This window comes from Pinus tabuliformis, chromosome 6, assembly GCF_031772625.1.
Source record: "Pinus tabuliformis cultivar Carrire ecotype Pingquan chromosome 6, CPIR1, whole genome shotgun sequence".
In the NCBI taxonomy this organism is placed as follows: domain Eukaryota; kingdom Viridiplantae; phylum Streptophyta; class Pinopsida; order Pinales; family Pinaceae; genus Pinus; species Pinus tabuliformis.
In genome coordinates this window covers 1304294378-1304318909 of record NC_142292.1, presented here as the reverse complement: position 1 = coordinate 1304318909, position 24532 = coordinate 1304294378, and the positions used below count along the sequence as shown (strand labels likewise).

At 41.3% G+C, this 24532-nt stretch overlaps 1 protein-coding gene across 4 annotated transcripts in view; it reads right to left on the bottom strand.

Moving 5' to 3' along the window:
* The window catches only part of LOC149263406 (tropomyosin), a 166468-nt gene extending 142599 nt beyond the window's left edge, over positions 1-23869 (bottom strand). For 3 of the 4 annotated variants that reach the window (XR_016259259.1, XR_016259260.1, XM_089426227.1), the window contains exon 1: positions 23494-23866. Coding sequence is in view for 2 of the 4 variants with exons in the window: in XM_089426227.1 (XP_089282353.1) it covers positions 23494-23715 (222 nt within the window). In the remaining 2 variants the exon portion in view is untranslated. Of the gene's footprint in view, positions 1-23493 lie in introns of all 4 variants that reach the window. The other variant, XM_089426230.1, reaches the window with a different exon arrangement.
* Between the last annotated feature and the right edge of the window lie 663 nt (positions 23870-24532).

The window sequence follows — 24532 nt, the reverse complement described above, 5'->3', positions numbered from 1 at the left end:
ACCCAATCAGAATCTGTGTAGCCCTACAACTGCACTCCACCAACTCTGACATTTCTCAATCCAAAGTCCATTATACCCTGAAGGCACCTCAACACATGCTTCGTTGCCACCCGATGAACCCTCCTCAGCTCCACCATAAACTAGCTAAGTGTATTCACTACAAAACAAATATTTGGCCTAGTGTTGACCAAATACATCAAGGACCCGATCAACTACCTATACAAGGTAGGATAAACTAACTCACCATCAGAAGCACTTAGCTTCCTCAAGTTGGTGATCATAGGTGTCGACATCACCCTACAATTCTCCATCCTGAATCTCCTCAGAATCTCAACTGCATATTTTCCCTACCCTAGGAAAATCTCTCATGGTTCTTGCCACACCTCCAATCCCGAGATGTAGTGCATAAGCCCAATATCCTTCATCTCAAACTCCAAAGCAAGGTCCTCCTTGCACATCCCTATGAGCTTCTCTAATCCCGTCAAGAAGAGATCACCAACATAGAGTACCAATATGAGTGGCTCACCCTCAACAAGTACATAGTACAAGTTGGTGTTTGCCTCACTCTTAGTGAAGCCTGCTACCCACCACTTCGTGGGTGATATCCCCAGGAGAAATTTTTCTCCATGATGAGCCTCACCCGACAGCAAGCAACCCCTTGATGCCTCCTACTAACTCGTTGTGCCATTTATCTACCACCTGAGCCAACCATGTGGTCCCTCACCCACCTGTATTGATCGTATGTTTGAAGGTGGGCCTCCCGAATCTAAAGGTATGTATTGTCATTTGGTAATTGAGTATTGGGTTTACCTATCATGGATACTTCTGGGTATGGATTGATGGGGATTTGGCGGAAAGAGTGGGATTAGTTTGTGCTCCTGTCCCCTTGATCTCTTTTGATTGTTACCCTTGGACAAGGTTACTTGGGAGTGGGAGCGAAATCAGGGAAAGGGAGCGGGAGCAACATTTTTAGAAGCTCTCGGTTTGGGAGCGATTTCGGGAGCGTTTTTATATAATATATATATATTTTTTATACTTTGATGCATATATGTCAACAAAAGCATGTAGAATGATGAATTCGATATTAAAAAAAAAAAACAAGACAATAAACCAAAAAAACAAAAAAAAAACATAGGTTGAACCATATAACAACAATCATCTAGAAATTATAATCTTCATCAACCACATCCACAAGTTAGTAACATAGTAACATACAACAAATTGAGTCTCATGATTCATCAATCTTAAAGTTTCAAGCTTTCAAAATTCAATATATAACATTTATCATCATTGATCACCAAAGTTGTACTTGTAAGCTAAGTGTAACCATTACAACAAAGAATATCTAACATGAAATGAAATGTTATAAAATGAAATGAAATGAAACAACTTTCAACTTTCACAAAACATCATATTCATAATTCATTACTAATGAGTTATAATTGCCAACTTCAATCTTAAATTGTCATATATTGTTTACAAAAAATATCATAATAAATATCAAAGAGTCAACAGCTATAAAAATTACTAGAAACTAGAAAAGACAAGTAAATCTATTATCTATTGCTAATGCTTGGGCCTCTTGCTGCCACGAGAAATGTCTAATTTTTTAATCTTGTTGGAAAATCAGGAGCTTTGTCATTAATATCACCCTCCAAGCATTAACATAAGAAAGAAAAAGCATAGTATATCAAGTCAAAATTTTGTTTGAGTGATGCATACATTTTTATGAGGGTCGTGATAGCGGAGCTCGACAACCAATGTCACTAACATCAAGGTACAGAGAGGGATTGGTGTTCTTGATTAAATATGAGTTCCATACCCTAATACATGACAAAATCCAATGGAAACATTGCAATCCCCCAATCCTAAAATCCTGATAAGTCCGCTGGATTTTGAATGAAATCTAAAATTCTACTTTCTCCATATGAAATTCAATGAGGTCGGAACCACTCTCAAACATCCTAAGTCATTTCATGGTAATGTTAAAAAATTAAGTAAAAGGATGAAAATGAAGTTTAAGGAGAATGTCACTTTTACTTTATTTAACATTACCATGAATCACATATCAATACTAGGGCCATAGGCTTGATCATTAGGTTGCCCCACTCAAAACTTATTTGTTTCTTTGAAAAAAAATTGCATTTGGAATATTACTACAAAAAAAAAAATTGCCAAAAAGACTAAACGCTCTCGAAAAACCAGGGAGCGTTTTTTTTTGTCGGGAGCGCACTCCAGCCCGGAGCACGAATTGGGAGCGAGAGCGTCAGGGGGGGGGCGCTCCTCTGCAACCCTGCCCTTGGATCTTAGTCTCGTGGGATCTCCTTTATGACCATTTGGTTCTAGGGCGGTACTACTAGGGAAACCCCAATTTTGGGTGCATAGGCCGCTCCTTTATTTGCACATATCACTCCCTTTTCACTCACTATACCCCCATTCATTTTTTCTCCCACCTGGGTCCACATAGGGATAGCCTCCCTATCCCCTTGCCCCCACCTTGGGTCAAGCCTAGAATGATGCCTCGGAGGTTGAAGCAATTAAAAGAAAAAGTCAAAAGCATAAATGGCCACATTTAACAGGATTGTACCACAAAATGCAAAAGATGGTCGAGACAAAAATAATTAGCACGTGGGCAAAAACCATTACATGAGCTCTACCCGAATCATTGGCCATCACCCTAGTTCCATAGGCCCTAAATGAGCCTCCTCTATCATTTAAGAAACCATGATTGTCCCAACCCCTGGAGGGCAATAAACTGCCCTACCTAAAAGGGGGTAGTCACTGCTATATCTTGCACATCATGCTCTTGTCCTTTGAGCCCCGAGCAGTTAATTAAAAAAAATTCATAAAAGGCAAAAGATATATGAAGAAGGGTGGAAAAATCAAGGCCAGGGCACCTCATGTACCATGATTGCTCCCTCCTATACATTACATACCCAGGTGTGGGCTTCCCCTTATCTAGCTACCCCTATGCCCCACTATGTTGCCCAAGATTGCCCCTCTCAATCCCTATTCCATTCCACTTATTTGTCACTTGCCCCCCCAGGTAGAGGGATGTACCTTGGACATACTATCCCCTTTAAGGATTGAAAACACCTAATTAAGTACTTGGCTAACCCCCTTTGGAGCTTGGAGACACTAGCACATGCCAAAGCCCACTAAGGAAGGGCATACCATTATGAAGTACCCACGTTGTTATCCATGATTTGTAAGCTTTTTACCTGATTATTTTAATGATTGGTTATACTAGAAACCCAGGGGACGCATTGGATCTTATGCAAGATTTGAGATGGTTTCCATTTGGGTTTGGTATCCCTATATGGGATCCTAACCCCCAGAGGTCTACATTGGCACATGAAGGGTGTGCATAGAGGGCCATGGGCCTCCACAGCAGCAGACAGCACTCCACGGATCTTCATGGATGCTCAGAGATTAATAGCGATCCACTTTTGGGATGATGATGATATGCTTGCTACATTATGCCCAGCAGCCCTCCACAGGAGCCTCACACTCTTGACAAGTGTCCAAGGACTTGTACAATGTCATGTCAGCATTCATTTCACCACTTGGACCCTTGCAGAGGATCTCTGATTCATATGGAGACCCATGGGATCATCTATGTGCCCTCATACCCAATGGGAGCACCACAGGTCTACTACTTGGAGAACAAGGGGCCACCCCCTTGTCCATCATATTCCGAGGAATTTATTCCTTAATATGGCACTTCACGATATTATTGAGCGGGCCCTACGACATGCACATGTTATTATTTGTCCCCTTGTGAGGCTTATTTTTACACTTATGAGCTAGTTTGGTGGGCTTGTCACCAATGGGGTTTTATTTGCACATTATTTTATCATTAGGGGCTAATGTAGGCCCATAGGCTAATTCGAACTCCTTAGGAGGCTATATATTGATGTTAGATACACTCATTTGTATCATCACTTGACTTGGGATCTCTCTAATCATGGAGAATTTTCGCACTTTTTTCTTGGTGGATATTTTTGGAGATGGACGAATTTTGATGTATGGGTTTGGACTATTTCTCTTGTCTTGGAGCTTTATTGAGCAAACGAAATGTTGGTTGGATATACTCTATAACGTTGTAAGTAAATTTTGATGTTATTATTCTTTTTTTTGCATATTGCTAAAATTAGGGCTAGTTGTTGCATACTGCTACAATTAAGCCTAGTTGTTGCATTGTCAAAATGTGGAATTGAGCATGTTTTAGCAAATTTAATGTATGGGCCAATGTTATATGAATGAAATGTCCTAAATATTTATTTATCTCGAGAAGCTTGCATCATTTACTTTGAAGTATAAATGCTTGAAGGTCACTTTTCTTTTCTTTCTCTCAACATTGGACGAAGCTGACTTTCTGGGCCTCCTTGATCAAGAAACCAAGTTTTTACTCATCATTATCCTTGACTCCATATCCCCAAGTGAACTAGGCACTGATCCCTCAAAAAGGGTGATCATTTCAACCCTCTTTTAACCATTTTCCCCTTTTTCCCCGAGTCTAGCCCCATTAGGTCACCTAGGGGATCAATTTCCTAGGAATTGACACAAGGAACAAATTCAATCTCCTATAGGCTACTGCGCTAATGGGTCCCCGCCCTCTCCTCCAAATTTGAGGCAATTCTAATAGTGGAATCTCCGGGAATCTCTAGTCCTGGCTATAGGATCAAACTGTGCCTAGGCATCCCCAAGGCTAGACCTCAATAGGATCAATTCACCCTTTTGAAGAAAGTATTATTGTTTAGTCCCTTCCCCTCACCTTGTCCAGCATAGGAACATCATTGGTTGCTACATTCCATCCCCGAACCTAGGTTGGGTCCACTTGGCCCCTTGTGGTCCCACTTCTCAATAAAGATTATTTGTCAAGGACCATTTGGTAATCTAAGTTTCCCAAGGATTATAAGGATTAAGAAACTTGTTCACAAGCCTATCCTTTCTCCCTCAACTCTCCAATCCTCACCCCTTGTCCCGGTGGACCAAGTCCCTTGCTTAAAGAGCAAGCAAGCTCCATTCTTCACTCCATCCTTGGGAAAGGGTTTTCAGGGTCACTTCTCACCTATCCATTGACATATACTTTACAAGTGAATCCCTACACTACCGGGACTCCTCCCATCAGTGAAAGTCCGTAAAGAGCAGGGAGACTTAGCTGTGGTGACAGTGGGCTAAGCCTCCACAGTTGCCCTTAACCTAGCAGTTGCCCTCTTAAGAACCCCTTTAGGTCCCCTGCTGGTTTGAGTGGTAACATTTTTGGCACCGTTGCCAAGGACACGAAGCATGTGTTTTGTTCCCCATACGACATATTGACATATCATTATTGGCGACTCCACTGGAAGAACGAAGCCCTAGTTCTTCATTGAGCATTAAAGTTAATGCTTGTAGGGTGAAGCAAGCATCTATCAAGGCACCTCAATTCACCCTGGCAACTCCATTATAATCTTAATATGCAAAATCATAGAAGATGGAGATTTCTCTCGGTCCTATATTTGAAAAGCTCAATAAACAAGAGATTCAAGAGCTGCAAAGGAAAGTGGTGGAATATGCAGAATCCTTTCAAGATATGTTGGAGAGCTTGGATATGGAATTCATGCTCAGGTTTTATAGGTCACAAGAAGTACAACTTGACATAATAAGGCGTGCTTATGAAGAGGATCCTAGTCATCTCTGTGACCTTGCTCACATAACCTGTGCTGTGAATATTCTGGATAACCTCATCAATAACAATAGGAATACCTCCTCTAAGGATGATGAAGAGTTGGACCCCGCAAGCTTCCAAATCACGCAAGAAAGAATGGATGAATATAGTAGGTCATGCAGGGAGGTAGTAAGGGAATATAATTCTAATGAAGTTTTCTCCTGCTTATATGATGAAGAAGTGAAGCTTCATAAGATGAAATGTGAATATAAAGAGAACCCTACTAATGCTCTCCTCCTAGAAGCATACTACCAGAATCATGTAACAAATACCTTAGCCATTGTTCTTCAAGAGAAGAGAGAAGAAGAGAGGTCCTGCTTGTCAACCAACCAAGATGAAGATGACCTCAAGGACCTCGGTGATGAGCAGGAAGATGAGTCCTCGTGGGGACTGCAAGACAAGCAAGATGATTTTGAGGACACCTGTGTTGGGAAGGATGAATTTATTGAGACCAACCCTACCTTTCTCAAGGATATTACTCCCGATGAATCCTCTTTTGAAAACCTTGATAGAGATGAAACCATTAACCCCTTGAAAAATGACATTGAAGATTATTTCCATGTTGAAAGGGAGAAATGGGAAATTGTTGGTCCTCAATTTGATTGTGCTCCCATTTATGACACCAACAAGGAGGATGAGGATGAGATTTGTCTTCCCTTCCCCTCAAGCACTATTTATGATGACATACCCATTGATACCCTTGGGAAGGAGAATTGTTACTTTCCCTTGCATAAAGAAGGACAACCTTTGATGGAAGTGATTGACTCTCCTTTTAATGAAAGCCCAATCTTTGACTCTCCTTTTGATGAAGGCCCAATCTTTAATATTTATAATGAGGAAAGCAACAAGGCTCTTACCAACCCACCTTATGATTATGTATTCAAATCACTTGAGCCTTTAGGTTGTGGGGAAGGAAAGCTCGTTGAATATGACACTTCACCCTCCCCTTTGCCTTTCCCTCTTGTTCATCACCTTGAGTCTTTCTCAAGTACATCCCTCATCCCTTTTGGTATCACCTCGAGTGACCATGCCCCTTTTCCCTTTTCTGAATATGGTGTCAAGGAGGAACCCTTCATTGAATATACCTTATCCCCTTTGACCCATCCTCAGGATTATGATCACTCTGCGTCCTCCCCTTCCCGCTGTGACCATCACATTGAGAGACCTATTTGTTGCATTCCTTCTTTCTCTCACCCTTCGTTCCCCTCTCATCACAACCATGTGACATCCTCAAAGCATGATATTGCAAGCAGTGATTGTGATGAGGAGTTCTCGAGAGTAATCATTCATTCCTCTGCCTTGTACCTAGAAGGGGAGCCCTGGACTTCCAGAATGACAAGTTTTCTTTCTCCAAGGACCTCCCTCTACCTCGAATGGAGATCATATTTTCCCGCCTCCCACCTGCCTCATCCGCCATGTGACTATGTCCACATTCAATTTGGGGGTTGCTACATGAGTAATCATACTGGCAAGCATATGTATATTGATGTGATGATATGTTGGTTGCACTGGCTTTATGATTACACTTAGTATTAACATCACCATATGCATGTTAGGGTAGGATGCATTGCATGATGATTTTTGCATTAGAACTAATTGCATATGATGTTTCTCATGATAGATTAGATTGCATGTATATAAAAATAAATAAATAATAATAATTGCATATTTTATTTCTTGTTGGTTTATGGGCTAACATTAAGCATGGGTGATCATAAGACACCATGAAAAACATGTTGCCCCGTGGCTTTGATCTTTGACATGTGCAGATAACAGGTCTACGGTGACCAAGAGATTGTTGGAGTTCTCGTGACCTCTCGTTCGAGCAACCTCGTCCACTTCTTCGAGAGATCACGTCCCAGTTGGAGCCAGATGTTACCCACCACTTCGTGGGTGATATCCCCAGGAGAATTTTTTCTCCATGATGAGCCTCAGCCGACAACCAGCAGCCCCTTGATGCCTCCTACTAGCTCGTTGTGCCATTTCTCTACCACCTGAGCCAGCCATGTGGTCCCTCACCCACCTGTATTGATCGTATGTTTGAAGGTGGGCCTCCCAAATCTAAAGGTATGTATTGTCATTTGGTAATTAAGTATTGGATTTACTTATCATGGATACTTTTGGGTATGGATTGATGAGGGCATTTGGCGGAAAGAGTGAGCTTAGTTTGTGCTCCTGTCCCCTTGATCTCCTTAGGTTGTTACACTTGGATTTTAGTCTCGTGGATCTCCTTTATTAACCATTTGGTTCTAGGGTGGTACTACTAGGGAAACCCCGATTTTGGGTGCGTAGGCCGCTCCTTTATCCGCACATATCACTCCCTTTCCACTCACTATACCCCCATTCATCTTTTCTCCCACCTAGGTCCACATAGGGCTAGCCTCCCTATCCCCTTGCCCCCACCTTGGGTCAGGCCTAGAATGATGCCCCGGAGGTTGAAGCAATTAAAAGAAAAAGTGAAAAGCATAAATGGCCACATTTAACAAGAAATTGTACCACAAAATGCAAAAGATGGTCGGGACAAAAATAATTAGCACATGGGCAAAAGCCATTACATGAGCTCTACCCCAATCATTGGCCATCACCCTGGTTCCATAGGCCCTAGATGAGCCTCCTCTATCATTCAGGAACCCATGATTGTCCCAACCCCTGGAGGGCAATAAACTACCCTACCTAAAAGGGGGTAATCACTGCTATATGTTGCACATCATGCTCTTGTCCTTTGAGCCCCGAGCAGTTAATTAAAGAAAATTCATAAAAGGAAAAAGGTATATGAAGAAGGGTGGAAAAATCAAGGTTAGGTCACCTCATGTACCACGATTGTTGCCCCCTATACATTACATACCTAGGTGTGGGCTTCCCCTTATCTAGCTACCCCTATGCCCCACTATGTGGCCCAGGATTGCCCCTCTCATTCCCTATTCCATTCCACTTATTTGTCACTTGCCACCCACTGTAGAGGGATATACCTTGGACATACTATCCCCTTTAAGGGTTGAAAACACCTAATAAGGTACTTGGCTAACCCCCTTTGGAGCTTGGAGACACTAGCACATGCCAAAGCCCACTATGGAAGGGCATGCCATTATGAAGTACCCATGTTGTTATCCATGATTTGTAAGCTTTTTACCCGATTATTTTAATCACTGGTTGTACTGGAAGCCTAGGGGATGCATTGGATCTTATGCAGGATTACAGGTGGTTTTGGTTTCCCTATATGGGATCCTAACCCCCAGAGGTCTACAATGGCACATGTAGGGTGTGCATAGAGGGCCTTGGGCCTCCACAGCAGCAGACAGCACTCCACGGATCTTCACGGATACTCAGAGATTACTAGCAATCCACTTTTGGGATGATGATGATATGCTTGCTACATTATGCCCAGCAGGCCTCCACAAGAGCCCCACACTCTTGACAAGTGTCCTAGGACTTGTACAATGTCGTGTCAGCATTCATTCCACCACTTGGACCCTTGTAGAGGATCTCTGATTCATATGGAGACCCATGGCGTCATCTATGTGCCCTCAAACCCAATGGGAGCACCACAGGTCTACTACTTGGAGAACAAGGGGCCACCCCCTTGTCTATCATATTCCGAGGAATTTATTCCTCAATATGGCACTTCACGATATTATTGAGCGGGCCCTATGACATGCACATGTTATTATTTGTCCCCTTGTGAGGCTTATTTTTACACTTATGAGCTAGTTTGGCGGGCTTGTCACCAATGGGGTTTTATTTGCACATTATTTTATCATTAGGGGCTAATGTAGGCCCATAGGCTAATTTGAACTCCTTAGGAGGCCATATATTGATGTTAGATACACTCATTTGTATCATCACTTGACTTGGAATCTTTCTAATCATAGATAATTTTCGCACTTTTTCCTTGGTGGATATTTTTGAAGATGGATAAATTTTGATGTATGAATTTGGGCTATTTCTCTTGTCTTGGAGCTTTATTGAGCAAATGAAATGTTGGTTGGATGTACTCTATAACTTTGTAAGTAAATTTTGATGCTATTATTCTTGTTGTTGCATACTGCTAAAATTAGGGCTAGTTTTTGCATTGTCGAAATGTGGAATTAAGCATGTTTTAGCTAATTTAATGTATGGGCCAATGTTATATGAATGAAATGTCCTAGAGATTTATTTATCTCGAGAAGCTTGCATCATTTGCTTTGAAGTATAAATGCTTGAAGGTCACTTTTCTTTTCTTTCTCTCAACATTGGACAAAGCTGACTTTCTGGGCCTCCTTGATCAAGAAACCAAGCTTTTACTCATCATTATCCTTGACTCCATATCCCCAAGTGAACTAGGCACTGATCCCTCTAAAAGGGTGATCATTTCAACCCTCTTTTAACCATTTTCCCCTTTTTCCCCAAGTCTAGCCCCATTAGGTCATATAGGGCATCAATTTCCCAGGAATTGACCCAAGAAAAAAAATGTTCTCCTATAGGCCACTGCGCTTGTGGTCCTCTCCCTCTCCTCCAAAGTTGAGTGAATTTTAACGATGGAATCTCCGAGAATCTCAAGCGCTAGCTATAGTAATCGAATTGTGCCTAGGCATCCCCAAGGCTAGACCTCAATAGGATCAATTCAACCTTTTGAAGAAAGTATTCTTGTTTGGTCCTTTCCCCTCACCTTGTCCAGGATAGGAACATCATTGGTTGCTACATTCCATCCCCGAACCTGGGCTGGGTCCACTTGGCCCCGTGTGGTCCCACTTCTCAATAAAGATTATTTGTCAAAGACCATTTGGGAATCCAAGTTTCCCAAGGATTATAGGGATTGAGAAACTTGTTCATAAGCCTATCCTTTCTCCCTCAACCCTCCAATCCTCACCCCTTATCCCTGGTGGACCAAGTCCCTTGCTTAAAGAGCAAGCAAGCTCCATTCTTCACTCCATCCTTGGGAAAGGGTTTTCAGGGTCACTTCTCACCTATCCATTGACATATACTTTACAAGTGAATCCCTACACTATCGGGACTCCTCCCATCGGTGAAAGTCCGTAAAGAGCAGGGAGACTTAGCTGTGGTGACAGTGGGCTAAGCCTCCACAGTTGCCCTTAACCTAGCAGTTGCCCTCTTAGGAACCCCTTTAGGTCCCCTACTGGTTTGAGTGATAACAAAGCCCAAACCAAGTAGGTAGCCATCAATCCTAGAATACCATGCACAAGGTGCCTGCTTAAGTCCGTATAAGACCTTCTTCAATTGCATACATGGGAATCCCTCCCATGCACCTCAAAGCCCTAAGGATGCTCAATATACACCTCTTCCTTAATCACTCCATTGAGGAAGGTAATCTTCACATACATTTGATGTATCCTCCACCCCATCTCTGAAGCAATAGATATGACTTCCCTAATAGATGCATATCTAGTGACAAGTGCAAATGTCTCCTCATAGTCCACTTCCTCCTTCTAGGGTAACCCTCTCGCCATGAACCTCGCTTTGTACTTTTTCACACTACCATCAACTGCATGCTTGATCTTATAGATCCATCGAGAAGTGACCAGTGACGTGCCCCTAGGCCTTGATACTATGTCCCAAACATCATTCCTTGTGATGGAACTATACTCTTCCACCATGGCGTCCCTCCAAACTTGTTGGTTTGCTGCCTCCCCAAAAGTAGAAGCCTCAGACTCACTGATGCTACTCGTGAAGGCCAAAAAACTAGAAAATACGGTTGGTGATCTACTCTCCCTAAAAGTGCTACTAGGAGCCTCAACATCTCTCAATATCTACTCAGCCCATCTCAGTCTCCTTCCAATAGAGCTTAATGGAAGAACTCGCTCCTCCTCCTGATCTGAAGGTTGTGTCACTGCTCCTAGTGTTGTTGGTCCCTGCTCAGCCTTTGGAGCCTCTCGCTCCCAATCCTTTGTCACTACTAGATCTATCCCATGCGACCTCCTAAAGGTCCTACCCTCTGCAAAGCTAACATCCTTCCTAAACGCTGTCTTTCTCTATCTTGGAATGTAGACCCTGTAAGCCTTTGAAGTCTCACTGTATCCAACAAAAATGCCCCTCCAATGAGAGCTCTAGTAACCTAGTTTAGTCCTCTTCTCTATTGAATGTGGACATACATTGGACTATCGAAGATGCGCAGATGACTCACCTCTGACTTCACTCCTGTAAAAGCCTCCTCAAGAGTCATGTCCTCCACTTCCCTGTGAGGACTCATGTTCTGCAAATATACAGTCGTATCACATGCCACCATAAGAACATAGACAGATCTTGATCATAGATCATGGCCTTGGCTGCTCCAACTATACTCATGTTTTGAATTTGTCTAAGGCGATCAAAGCTTTCTTAAATTCAATCTTTTGAACTTGTTCGAGGCCATCGAAGCTTTTCTTATCTTCAATCTTTTGAACTTGTCCAAGGCCATCAAAGCTTTTACAAACTTCAACCTTTTGAACTTGTCCAAGGAAATCAAATTTTTTCTTTACTTTGATCTTTTGAATTTATACAAGGCCATTGAAGCTTTTCTTAACTTCAATCTTTAATTACACACATTAGGAAAACTTTAGGCTTGGAATTTTGAAATTCTCTGATGTCGTTCAAGAATCTCTACAACTTTTACTTTTTGAAATGCTTTGAAAGCCATCAAGGAGATTTCAACTTTGAACTTTGCATATCTTGAAATCCACCAAGGTACAAGCAAACTTCAAATTCTCAATTTATGTTGAAAAGCCCTCAAGGAGGTTTCAAACCTCAAACCTTCAACTTAAAACTTCTACAATAATCGAACTAGGCATTTTGTCAAACACTTCATATGCAACCTAATCTCTACATAAATACTTCGATTTTGTACCCATAACAACTCCAATACTGAAAGTAGAAGCTCTGCAACTAACAATTACACCAAGCATGCTTCCATGCCAACCATCGATTCTAACAATAATCCAATTCGATGATAGTAACCTTTCTTCCATCAATTGCAGAACTCAAAAAAAATTCTGAAATTTTTATTGAACCTTTCATCAAACACTTAATAGGTAGACTATAATTTCTTCTTGTACAAATTAATTCCTAGCCCATATAACCCCAATGTTGTAATCAACAGCTTCGATACCATTTTGTCACATACCCAATAACCTCTGTGCATTGTGGAGGTTATGAGGTAACTCAAAAATCACCGAACCATACCAAATCTCACTATGATACCATTTCTAAATTGAAATTGATTTGTTGTAGCAGTACCAAATCTCACTATGATACCATTTCTAAATTGAAATTGATTTGTTGTAGCATTCAACAACAAAAGCAAAACTATAGCATTCTTAAACATTCAATTTCACTTTAACACATGAATGCAGTGTTATAATGACACGGTTAGATTATTTATCTTTCTAGGAAAACAATCTTCCAACTAGCTGGAAGGCAAAGGACAATCTACCCTGTTGAAGAAAAGGGTAACTAGGTTTGGTATTTGTCAATGTAATTTTGATCTTTGTACTTGTCAAGAAAAAGAATTATTATTTTTTTTATAAATTATATGAATGAGTTTCTTGCTCATTCTATAGGTCGAGGAAAGTCGAAGAGTCAAAATTATATTGAAGGGCTCTTCTTGAGCATTTGTGTAATGAACACAAGTCAACCTAGTGTCAAGCAGCCCTCCAAGACAAGCACCATCCTTCAAAGGAGAAGCCTACAAACAAAGCGATGAAAAGACATCATGTTGGCCTACAAAAATATATTAAATAACTAAAGGATGACATGTCGGCTAACCTGGATAAGTCGGCTCAAATTGGGAGACATAACCACTATATATACCCAGTTGGGGTATCCGCAAAAGACACAGAAAATCTCGGACATCTTTGAAGTTTTCGAAGGTATGGTACAGTGAGGATAGAATCTCGGACACCCAGAAATCTCGGTCAAGTACAGGGTACAGACATCTCGGACAAGTACCAGTGAACAATGTTTTCGGATGGATACAGTGGTGCAGGAATTTCGAATGAAGTGCAGGAGTTCAGTCATTGTCTCGGCATATATTGTAGACACAGTTACGACTGTCTCAGCATACTAAACATGGTTACAGTCTTGGTATATTTATGATGAAAAGGATCTCTATGATCACACAGTGATACACTCTATCTCGGCTTACATTCTAAACACAGTCACAGTGATGCAATCATGTTCTCGGTGGTGTTCCAATGAAGGTATCAGTGGTGTAGCAATGATGCAACAGTGATCTCAGTGCAGCTCTCATTCATGTATATGGAGATCTCAGTGAAGTCCTCGATGAAGCAATGGTGTTGCAGCAGTAATGAAGATCTCAGTGGTGCAGTAGTGATGGCTTCAATGGTGGAGCAATGATGATGATCTCAGTAGTAACAAAGGAAGAGGATTGGTGTCTTGGTCTTGGAGTGGCATAGAGGGTCAAGTATAATGGTCTTGGTGTTCGTCAATTAGAATCTCTATAAGAAGAATTATGTGTGGGTTTTCCTCTCCAAGAGGGAGAGGTTTTGGCCCTGGCAAAATGCCAACTTCTTGTGTTCTTGTCTCTTTGTTTTGGTAGTAGTTTGATGAAGTAAACACACACACTCATAATAAGAAGAAGATCAAGATAAGATAAATAGTAAAATCATTTCACAAATTGTTATCAAGTATAGAAGAATCTATCTAATGATCACTGCCCTAGATTCTTCAACATACCCAACCTTAGCGTCTCGATCACACTTTGTTTTTCTATGACAGAATCCACCCTCAAGTTAAGGCTATGAATCCACAAGGGCTAGCGCCAAGTCCTCTTACTCAACCCATAACCTAGAAAACTCTCATAAATATAATTATCTTATCTTATCTCACAAGGAAGGAATCCCTCTACGACTATCTTGATTCCCAATCAACCAGCATTCTTCCCCCTCGGCCTACATAACACCAAGAATGGGATCCCCTTCTCCTCTAAATAGTGCCTTAGATTATTGCAATTCACTTCCAATGTTCCAACATAGGCTAGCTAGGAAATCCATCTATTAAGACTCCATGGATTCTCAACCAAATTGAACTGGATTCAATGAACCAGAAATGAAAAAAATACATAAAATAATTAATTTTAATGAAAAACATATTTTTAACATTTCAAACCATGTTTCCAAACCATTAGGGACAAAATATGCAAAGTTTGTTCATCCATATACCATGTAAGGGTGCATATATCAAAATGGTAACCGAGTGCAATATATATCATCAACAAAATACATAATCAATGAGGCTCTCGATGGCCTTTGGGATCCAAAAACAATACTACAACTCAAGCTACTAGGCCATTTGCCTATTACAAATGACTTATCAACATGATAACTCATCAAACTTATCACTACTAGTAGACATGGGATCATCACAAAGAGCTACATAAACATCATCTGGCTCAAAGGCTGAGGACTCATTAGACTCCTATGCAACCTCAGTAGCAGTACTAGCAACAACACTAGGCCTAGCAGAACTACAAGCATGATTTGGACGAGTTGCAAGACTAGTACTTCCCTCACCATGTGCCATGCTTCGTGGTTCACTTCCATCAATTCTTGTTTCGCCTACTAGACCTGCATTGGGATCAACCCCCCCCCACTCCATGGCATCGATATCAAATCAAGATCAAACTCAGTTATTTGAGTCTCCTCCACCCAATCTAAAGTTGGATCAATATCATCCAACAAAAATGGGATCTGTAGCAGGTCTTTTGTTCAGCAATTGGTTCTGCCTTATTTGAAGGTTGCACCGCACAAAAACGAGATCTTTTAATTGGTTTTGTTCCAAATGATTTTTCCTCTTCGTGTGAATCCGCTTAAAAACAAACCAATTGCGCTCACACCTAGAAGCACTGCAAGTTTGGCTAAGAACTCCAACTGCAAACTTTTGCAATTGAGGACATTAGCTGCCAAACGACTCCCACTAATGTGTTGCAAAGACAGAGACTAAAGTGAGTTCATTGTTCAACAATTTAGACGGTAAGCTTGGCTAAAAAAGCAAGTATTTACAGTTTGAATTTTAAACAATTGAACTTTAAAAAAGAAAATGGAATTGCTTAACTAGTTGATCCACATCTCTTGCAATATTTGCCAAGTTTTTGCCAAATGTACTTGTGGCCCTAGTGAAAGTATTAATCTGTCGATCTATTCCCAATTACTCGAAATCATCAGGGACCATGTGCTCCAAGCACTTGTACAACCCATCTTTGACCTCCCAGTCTAATCTTCTCCTAACCAAGCTCTATAATGATACCTTAGGTTCATGAAATATTCGATTGCATGTATATGACAATGAGTTGATTGTTCCACCTGTTATCAATGGTCTCCCAAATACGCCCACAAGAATACCTATTATATACTTGTAGGATGCATGTATTTGCTCCTTTGTCTAATCCATAGCATCATAGATGTAGCCCATGGCCAATTTTTCCTCATCCACCAACTGCAACACCTTAACAAGGAGCTCGCCAATTTTCACAAGCTCTACTACTTTTTTCCAGGAAGTGTTATTAAAAACTTTCCCTTTGGTGTCTTTTCCATCTGGTTTGCAAGCCCACCGAGATGAATTCCAATCATCGCTAGAAAACATTCTCTACAAGTTTGTTGGGAAGTGAGAAATTGCAATGTGAGGAAGTGAGTTGCAAATCTCGTGATAGTAGGCCTAACAAGCTCCTTGCCCCTGGTGTTTTTCCTCATTGGGCTCAATAGTGTTTCGTGATACACTTGCCATGCTCTATAGTGTTCTTTACCCACTCCACTTTGCCTATGTCCTCAAGCATAAGGTATACGCAATGTGCAGCACACAGGATCCAAAAAATGGTCCTATAGTTGGACTCTATCATCTTTCTAGAAAGAACATAGTTTGAGGCATTATCTATGATGACCTACACAACATTATTCTCCCCTATGTCCTAACCTTCTCTTCCAAAAGCTCAAATAATAAGTTAGCATCTTTCACCCTATCAAATGCATCAACTGATTTCAAAAACATGGCTCCTTCTAGGAAAGAGACAAGGAAATTTATGATAATGCGATTTTTTCCATCAATCCATCCATCTGACATGATGGAACAACCTATTTTGGTCCATGACTCTTTAAACTTGGTCAAATATTCTTCAATGGACAAATCCTCTTTTTGCAAAAGAGTTCCCCTCAAGTCATGCATACTAGGACCTTTGAATCCCTTATAAAATAGAGTTCCAAATAGCTTGGTAATAAGGTGAGTGGGTAACATTAAAGGGGATATATGCATCATACCACCATCTAGCAATGTATTGAAAAGCAACTTCTTTGCATTGCTTTTTCAATGGGTATCTAAGGTGGGTTGAGTTAGACTTGGTTGGAAGGCAGTGGCACTAGCAAAGGCAAAGGTGGAGGAAGCTATGAAATAGCTCTTAATGTTCATCCTCTTTTTACCTTTAGCTTGACTCTAAGACCCAAGAGGGGGAGGAACATAATGGAAGGGGTCATGGACATTGGTGGAAGGGATAGAAGAGGATTCTTAAAGGTCAAAATCATTAAACCCACTTTCACTTCTCCTAGCCATAGCTTCTGCAAGTTCCTTCTTCCTTGCAAATTATATTTGTATAGCCTTTTCCTTAGCCTTCTCCTCAAACTTTCAAAATTTTCAAGGTATTCTACCCTAATAGGCCCTATCACTTTATTTGGTGCATCACATGGGGTTACTTGACCTCTTATACCAGCCAAGTGTTGTTTCAACCTATAAATACCACTCTGCCCCCATTGGGTGCTTGCAATATTTGCACAACATTTTTCCACCAACAACATCACAATGAACCCATGTAGCATCTTTGGCTTTTAGGGCCATGGTGGATGATGAAATTTCAGATTTGAAGGGAAAGAGATTTGCAAATAGGAAAAAAATGCAACTAAGTAAAATGCAAAACTATGATAAATTTGAAAACAAAAAAGAGGCAGATTTAGCCTACAAAGAGGGGTTGTTTTTTACTTGAAAGGCCGGGGGGGCCGGGGAGAATTAAAAAAAGAGACAACAATCAAATCTAGTATTTTTAAAAATAGAAAGCATACTTGGGAATGAAAAGCAATTGCCAAGGCCTCCTCCCAAAGATGCCAACTCCACTAGACAGCTCCAAGATGACAAAGAACCTCCAAATTTGTTGGTGTTGCTGCAAAACTCAGTGTTGTTGCTGAACTCTCCAAGCTTTCATATGCTCACGAAGACTTGAAACAAGAAGTGTGAGCCAAAGAAGAGCTCAAGGTTGCTTTTATAAGTTTAAAGGGGCATATTTTGGAGGGAAAGTGCCCATGGTTTCCTTAGAAACCACCTAAACAAACCACCCATGGGTACCCATCCTTGCCACATGCGCAATTAAGGACCTGGACTGCTTTTCAACGGATCCAACCAGTTTGGACCAGTTGGTACCAGTTAGTTACCAAACCGCCCGATTTGGTGCCTAACCAGTCCATAAACCGGGTGTATTGACCAGTTCAATGTCTAGACTTTGATGACTGGGCGGTTTCACTGATTATCGGTTCAAACCAGTTGATTTTTAAAACTATGTTAAGGAATTAGATTAAGTAACTCACTAAGGTCCCACCCCCTAGCCACTTAACCCTCCTAGAACTCCCTTTTACTTCCCCCATTTGTGGAATCCTAGCTCCACATCTTATTTTAGCCCTTTGTTTGTAGTCAATTGGGTTTTCATACAATAAGTGAATGTATAATTACAATTCACATATGATCTTGACTTATGGCCATCTCTTCGTTACATTTACATTCATATTCCAGGGTAAAAATTGGGGTATTACAATTTACATCATGACACTACTAGCATCTTGTCCTTCTTGGGGATCCCTGCTACTACTATGAATCTATCTAAACTGTGTAGTAGGTTATTAGGGTGGCCACCCCCCACCTTCCTACAATGAAAGGAATGTGCCAGAACATTTGAAGATTTGACCAATGAAAAAAAGAACAATATTGATAAATTCTCAATTTTAGATTCTATTGAGATTCAACATTTAGTACAAGCTAGATATCATGGATTTGCCCTACTTGCATGGGTAGGTATTGAGGAGGTTACTTCAATCAACGTCATGATGACTTAGCAAGTACTACGACTCATTAAAGGGATGATATTGCATCGCTTTTAATAATATAAGCATTAGTTTCTTTCCCCAAAATGTGGAAGAAATAAAATGAAATTTGCTCAACCATAAAACAACGCACACCCTGGGGTGGCAGGAAGGGCGGGGGGAATCTCATTAATCCCGAAGGAATAATTGTTGATCGGTATGCCTGGGGCTTGGGAAAGAAGACCAACAACCAAGTGGAAGCTTATGGATTATATCTTGGCCTCAATATAGCTCATCAAAGGGGAATTAAGGAAATGAACATCTTGGGCGATTCACTCTTGGTCATAAAACACATGAGCTCTAAATCTTCAAGCCAGAATAACAAGCTTAATCAGATCCTCAAGAGAGCACTTGGCATGCTATCTCTATTTGTGAAACTACAATTTTCCCACATCCTAAGAGGCCTAAATAAGGAAGCGGATACTTAAGACAATATCTCTTGCCAAATGAAAGAAGGTTATAACAAGGTCAATGAAATTGAAGGTTATCTTCCCATCCCTTAAGCCTTTGAATGAAAACCTCAAATTGGTTTATACAATTCCTCCCCTCCAACAAGGACTTTGTCCAAAAGTCAAAAAGCAAGGTTATAAAGGAATGTTCAACTCCTAAATTCTCTCCCTCCCTCCCCTCGGGCGAATTCACCCTCCCTCCCTGTATCTCCTCTCTCTCCCCCCCCGCTGCATCACCCTCCACTCCCCCCCCCCCTCCGACCTCTCGCTCCTGGCCTCCCCTCCCACCTCCTCATCACCCTCCCCTTCCACCCCCGCATCCACATCAACCTCCCTGCCTCCATCTCATCCTCCCTCCCTGTTTGTGGCCCCTCTCCCCTCCCATTTGGCAACAATCCTAAGCAAGTAAGGACACTTGGCGAGGAGGAAATGTTAAGTGTGGGATCGCCGCAGTCCGTTCCTCGTATCTGGGTCCAGAGCAAGAATAATCAAGCAACTTCAATGCCAAACCTCTCAGAGAGGTACCCGCATTTACTTCCCCTAGTATGGATCAATGGTTTGCTTGCGTGAAGGTCCAGATGCTTGAGGTGAAGGTCGTTTCAAGTACCAGGGCAATCATGGCAGCGCAGTGGGATCCCAGAGGTAAGCTCGTCGCCTTTCATAGCCAAGGGGGGGAATCTCATTAATCCCAAAGGAATAATTGTTGATCGATATGCCTGGGGCTTGGGAAAGAAGACCAACAACCAAGTGGAAGCTTATGGATTATATGTTGGCCTCAATATAGCTCATCAAAAGGGAATTAAGGAAATGAACATCTTGAGCAATTCACTCTTGGTCATAAAACACATGAGCTCTAAATCTTCAAGCCAGAATAACAAGCTTAATCAGAGCCTCAAGAGAGCACTTGGCATGCTACCTCTATTTGGGAAACTGCAATTTTCCCACATTTTAAGAGGCCTAAATAAGGAAGCGGATATTTAAGACAATATCCCTTGCCAAATGAAAGAAGGTTATAACAAGGTCAATGAAATTGAAGGTTATCTTCCCATCCCTTAAGCCTTTGAATGAAAACCTCAAATTGGTTGATACAATTCCTCCCCGCCAACAAGGACCTTGTCCAAAAGTCGAAAAACAAGGTTATAAAGGAATGTTCAACTCCTAAATTCTCTCCCTCCCTCCCCGTATTCTCCTCTCCCTCCCTCCCCATATTCTCCTCTCCCTCCCTCCCCCCCGCTGCATCACCCTCCACTTCCCCCCCTCCCCTCCGGCCTCCCCTCCCACCTCCTCATCACCCTTCCCCTCCACCCCCCCATCCACATCAACCTCCTTGCCTCCATCTCATCCTCCCTCCCTGTTTGTGCCCCCTCTCCCCTCCCATCTGGCAACAATCCTAAGCAGGCGAGGAGGAAATGTTAAGTGTGGGATCGCCGCAGTCCGTTCCTCATATCTGTGTCCAGAGCAAGAATAATCAAGCAACTTCAATGCCAAACCTCTCAGAGAGGTACCCGCATTTACTTCCCCTAGTATGGATCAATGGTTGGCTTGCGTGAAGGTCCAGATGCTTGAGGTGAAGGTCGTTTCAAGTACCAGGGCAATCATGGCAACGCAATGGGATCCCGGAGGTAAGCTCGTCACCTTTCACAGCCATACAAGGTTTGTGTTCGAATATCTCTATAAATTGTTGATTAATTGTCCAAACCTCTACAATAGAAAGGTGTCTAACTCTGTCCAGATGGTCGTAGGAGATAGGATTCTCTGGAAGAGTCTGGGCTGTTAGTGGATGATCTTGGTCGTTGGGGGAAGCTCATTCCCCCAGTCTGGTGAGGGTCTATTTCTAGTAACTCAAGTCGGGCAAGGAGAGCGGAATTGGAATGATTATACAGTTGAGCCCCACAGTGAAAGGTTCTTCCACTGTTTGATAATTTGGGGTTTCGTTGGGTTTCCTGCCACTCTGCATCAATTGGCTAACAGGGAAAGGTCCTCAAGTCTCACTTCGTCAATTATCTCTCACCACTTTTTGTCTTTCAGCGTCATGGAAGTTGGCTCCTAGGGACACTGCCGCCCACGCTCAGGGAAGTTGGCTGGCCGTTCTGAAATTAAGTGGGAAAAGTGTCCACCTCTAGCCTCTCTTCCCCCCCAGTCCCCCGCCTGTGGTTCTTGCGATAGGGAGCATTCCGAACTGCATGGGGATATGGCAGAGCTTAACAAAATGCGGGAGTTGAATGTTGAGAAGAGCAACAAAATCAGACAACTGGAGGACGAAGTAGATGCACTAAGAAGCAAGATCGAAGACCTCCAATTTCAGTTGGTCATGCAGAACTACCAACCAACAGAAGAAACCATTGGCTTTGATCTCAACATTCCAGCTGACCCTGAGGAGTAGTCTGCAAAATATGTCTGTTTAATGTCAAATTTTAAATGTATTTTGTTATTATATCAGTTCTGTAAGGTTTATACTTGTAATTCTTTAGTTGCACAGTCGTTTTTTGTAATTTTAAAACAAAAATGGGCTTGGATAGTCAATTTGCAGTTTATGATGCCCATCAATGGCAATGTAACTGAATTGTAAATCTCCCGTTCTTTTTGCCACGACCAGCCGCGGATTAATACATATATAGTACTCTTTCCTAATTTTTATTTTTTTTTAAACAACGCACACCCGACTTTCAGCAAATTACTAAAATATACTTAACTTTATGTTCACAGAAGAATCACCCAGTTGGATTATGACTGTAATAACTATCTACAACTGTTACCAGAAACAGAACCGGTGGGTTCATTCTGGTGAAAAAGCCTCTAGATACGGCAACAAGACAAGAAACGTCATCTTTATGGTCGTTCTCGTTTTTTGAGAATTAGAAACCACACCCGAGAACCGATGAGAACCATGGATCGTTTCCGTGCGTTGATTGATCCATTTGGATGAGTTTTCCTGTGCATTGATAGCTGTTGATATAATCTTTCACTGAAATTTCACCATTTGAGGTTGCAACCGCAACGCATGAGTTACCAGCTGTTTTTTTCTTGTGGCCGGAGAGTTCTGAGAGATTGGATCCTTACATTGCAGCCTTTGAGTTTCCACTGAGCTGCCCAGGGTTCGGGCAGCCGGCAACAATGTCCAGAAAGCAGCAGCATGACAACAGTCTGAGTTCCTCCAACAGTGCAGGGATCCTGATCAGTGCTGTCGGAGCCCCTGTAAGAATCACCAAATTGAAACAATTATTTTGCATGACAAATCAATCTATCTGAGTATGCAGAATCCGTTTTGCAGAACACTAATGAAGCAGATGCCATTGCTGCAACCGTCTCTACTGCTACTTGTGACCCAGGACTTAAAGCGCCCACCTTGAAGTGATTATCACTCTTCAATTGAAGGAAGCCAACTGGATGGAAGGCCTCCGAAGATCCAGCGATTAGTGTCATGTGACATTGAATAAAGGGCTCGCAGTTTATTTAGATCAAGTTTGGCCCATCCCCACGTATGTTTCTCCAGTTGACCATCTTTATTTAGATTCCTCGTGAATTGGAGGAGAAGCAAGAGACTCAAGGGAAGGTTGGGCTTGAGCCTTGCATATTTTTAAAATGCAAGATATATATAACTCCAATCCAACTAATTTTTTTTGTATATTTTTTAAAGAAAAACTTAGTTGGATCCCCTTTTTTCTAGGAATTTTTAGGGTGAGGGCGAGGATCAGATTTGAAACTGTGATGTGGTGTTGTGTGGATGAGTCGCAGTGTGCTAGCACGTGGGAATTACAGTGTTCTCGTTTCTCATTGCTTTGCCTGTTTCTCGATGCCAGTAACATAGCTATCAACCACCGCCAAAAGGCAATTGCAAGCCTTGGATGCTCTCTGAAGCCACTTCAGAAATAAATTTAAGTCATCTGCACGTACGAAGTTGCCCTAAGAAAATAAGTATTGCCTTCTAGTACAAGTTAGGGTTTCAATTAGCGTTGGATCTGCGCAACCCTTACTAAGCATGTGGATCAGCCCAACACTGAATTCAGGGCAACCGCCAAAAATATTACCGCTATCCTTAATTGAACATATGCCGAGGCTGCTGACAAGGATTTCAAAACCTACTTCTCTGCTCCAGGTTGAATACACAATAACAATATGCAGACGCGTCCAAAATATGTTATGTGACTCATTAATGCATCATATGAGCGGCTTAATATCGTTACAAAACGAAAATTTTAAGGAAAAGTAAACAAAAATATCATTCGGGTATACTTGCCACTGCATTGCGAGCCTGAACAGAATTTGAAGATGCCTGAGCAAAAGCTTCTTCATCGACATAGACTGCCTTTTGAAGAAGAAGCTTCTGCAGTGAGTCCAAGGTCGAGCCCATCTCTGATAAATTACTAATGGCGGCAGTCCATCTCTCTGATGCACCAGTGCCCATACCCACTTCTGCTGTGTGTTGGTTCTCTTTTTTCCCTGGCCAACCTTCTTCCATCGTACGCAAATTCTTATTAAAAATAAAACGCAGAGAAAAATTTCAGAGAGAAGTGCCAATGGTGCTAGATTTTGAATTAAATTGACGAACAGGCGTGTTTGTATCACCAGGTGTAGATTGATCGAGCCATGTGATATCTAAGTTTAATAATCGGCATAGTTTAACAGCTGAACATTTAGAAATTTGTGCATATTTAATTGGTTTGACTTTTTTTAATTTTATGGTTTATTTTCTCACAAATTTGAGAGTTGAATTTTTCACAATCTAAATGGCTCAAGTTTTTAGGGCGTTATTGAATTGATAAATTTGAAAGGTAAATTTTTCACAATCTAAATGGCTCAGGGTTTTGAGGGCATTGAAGATATATATATGTAGTCAAAAAACTAGTTTAAACGACAAGCTATAAAAAAATTTGTCCAATTCCGCCATAAACTCCAAAAGGTTGCACTTAAAGACTATTCCCATAAAATATCGTGAAAGAAACCATCACAAAATATTAAAATATTGTGAAAATTACTACTATAACTATAGTTTAAACATGTTCTAATTTTTCACCTGAATTTTATTACAAATTAATTAAAATCACAATTTTAAATTTATACAAATATTTCCGAATAAATCACATATCAAATTTTATGTCGACCCATTTCAAACCACTCACTGCAATTCATCATCAAACAAATTTTAATTATTAAGATTATATAATTCAATTGTAAAAGTAATTTCTAAATGAAATTTTCACACCAATAAAGGAATACTACATTTGTAGGAATTTACAGGGTAAGTTCCTCAGAAAGAACACCAAAAGGACACCGCT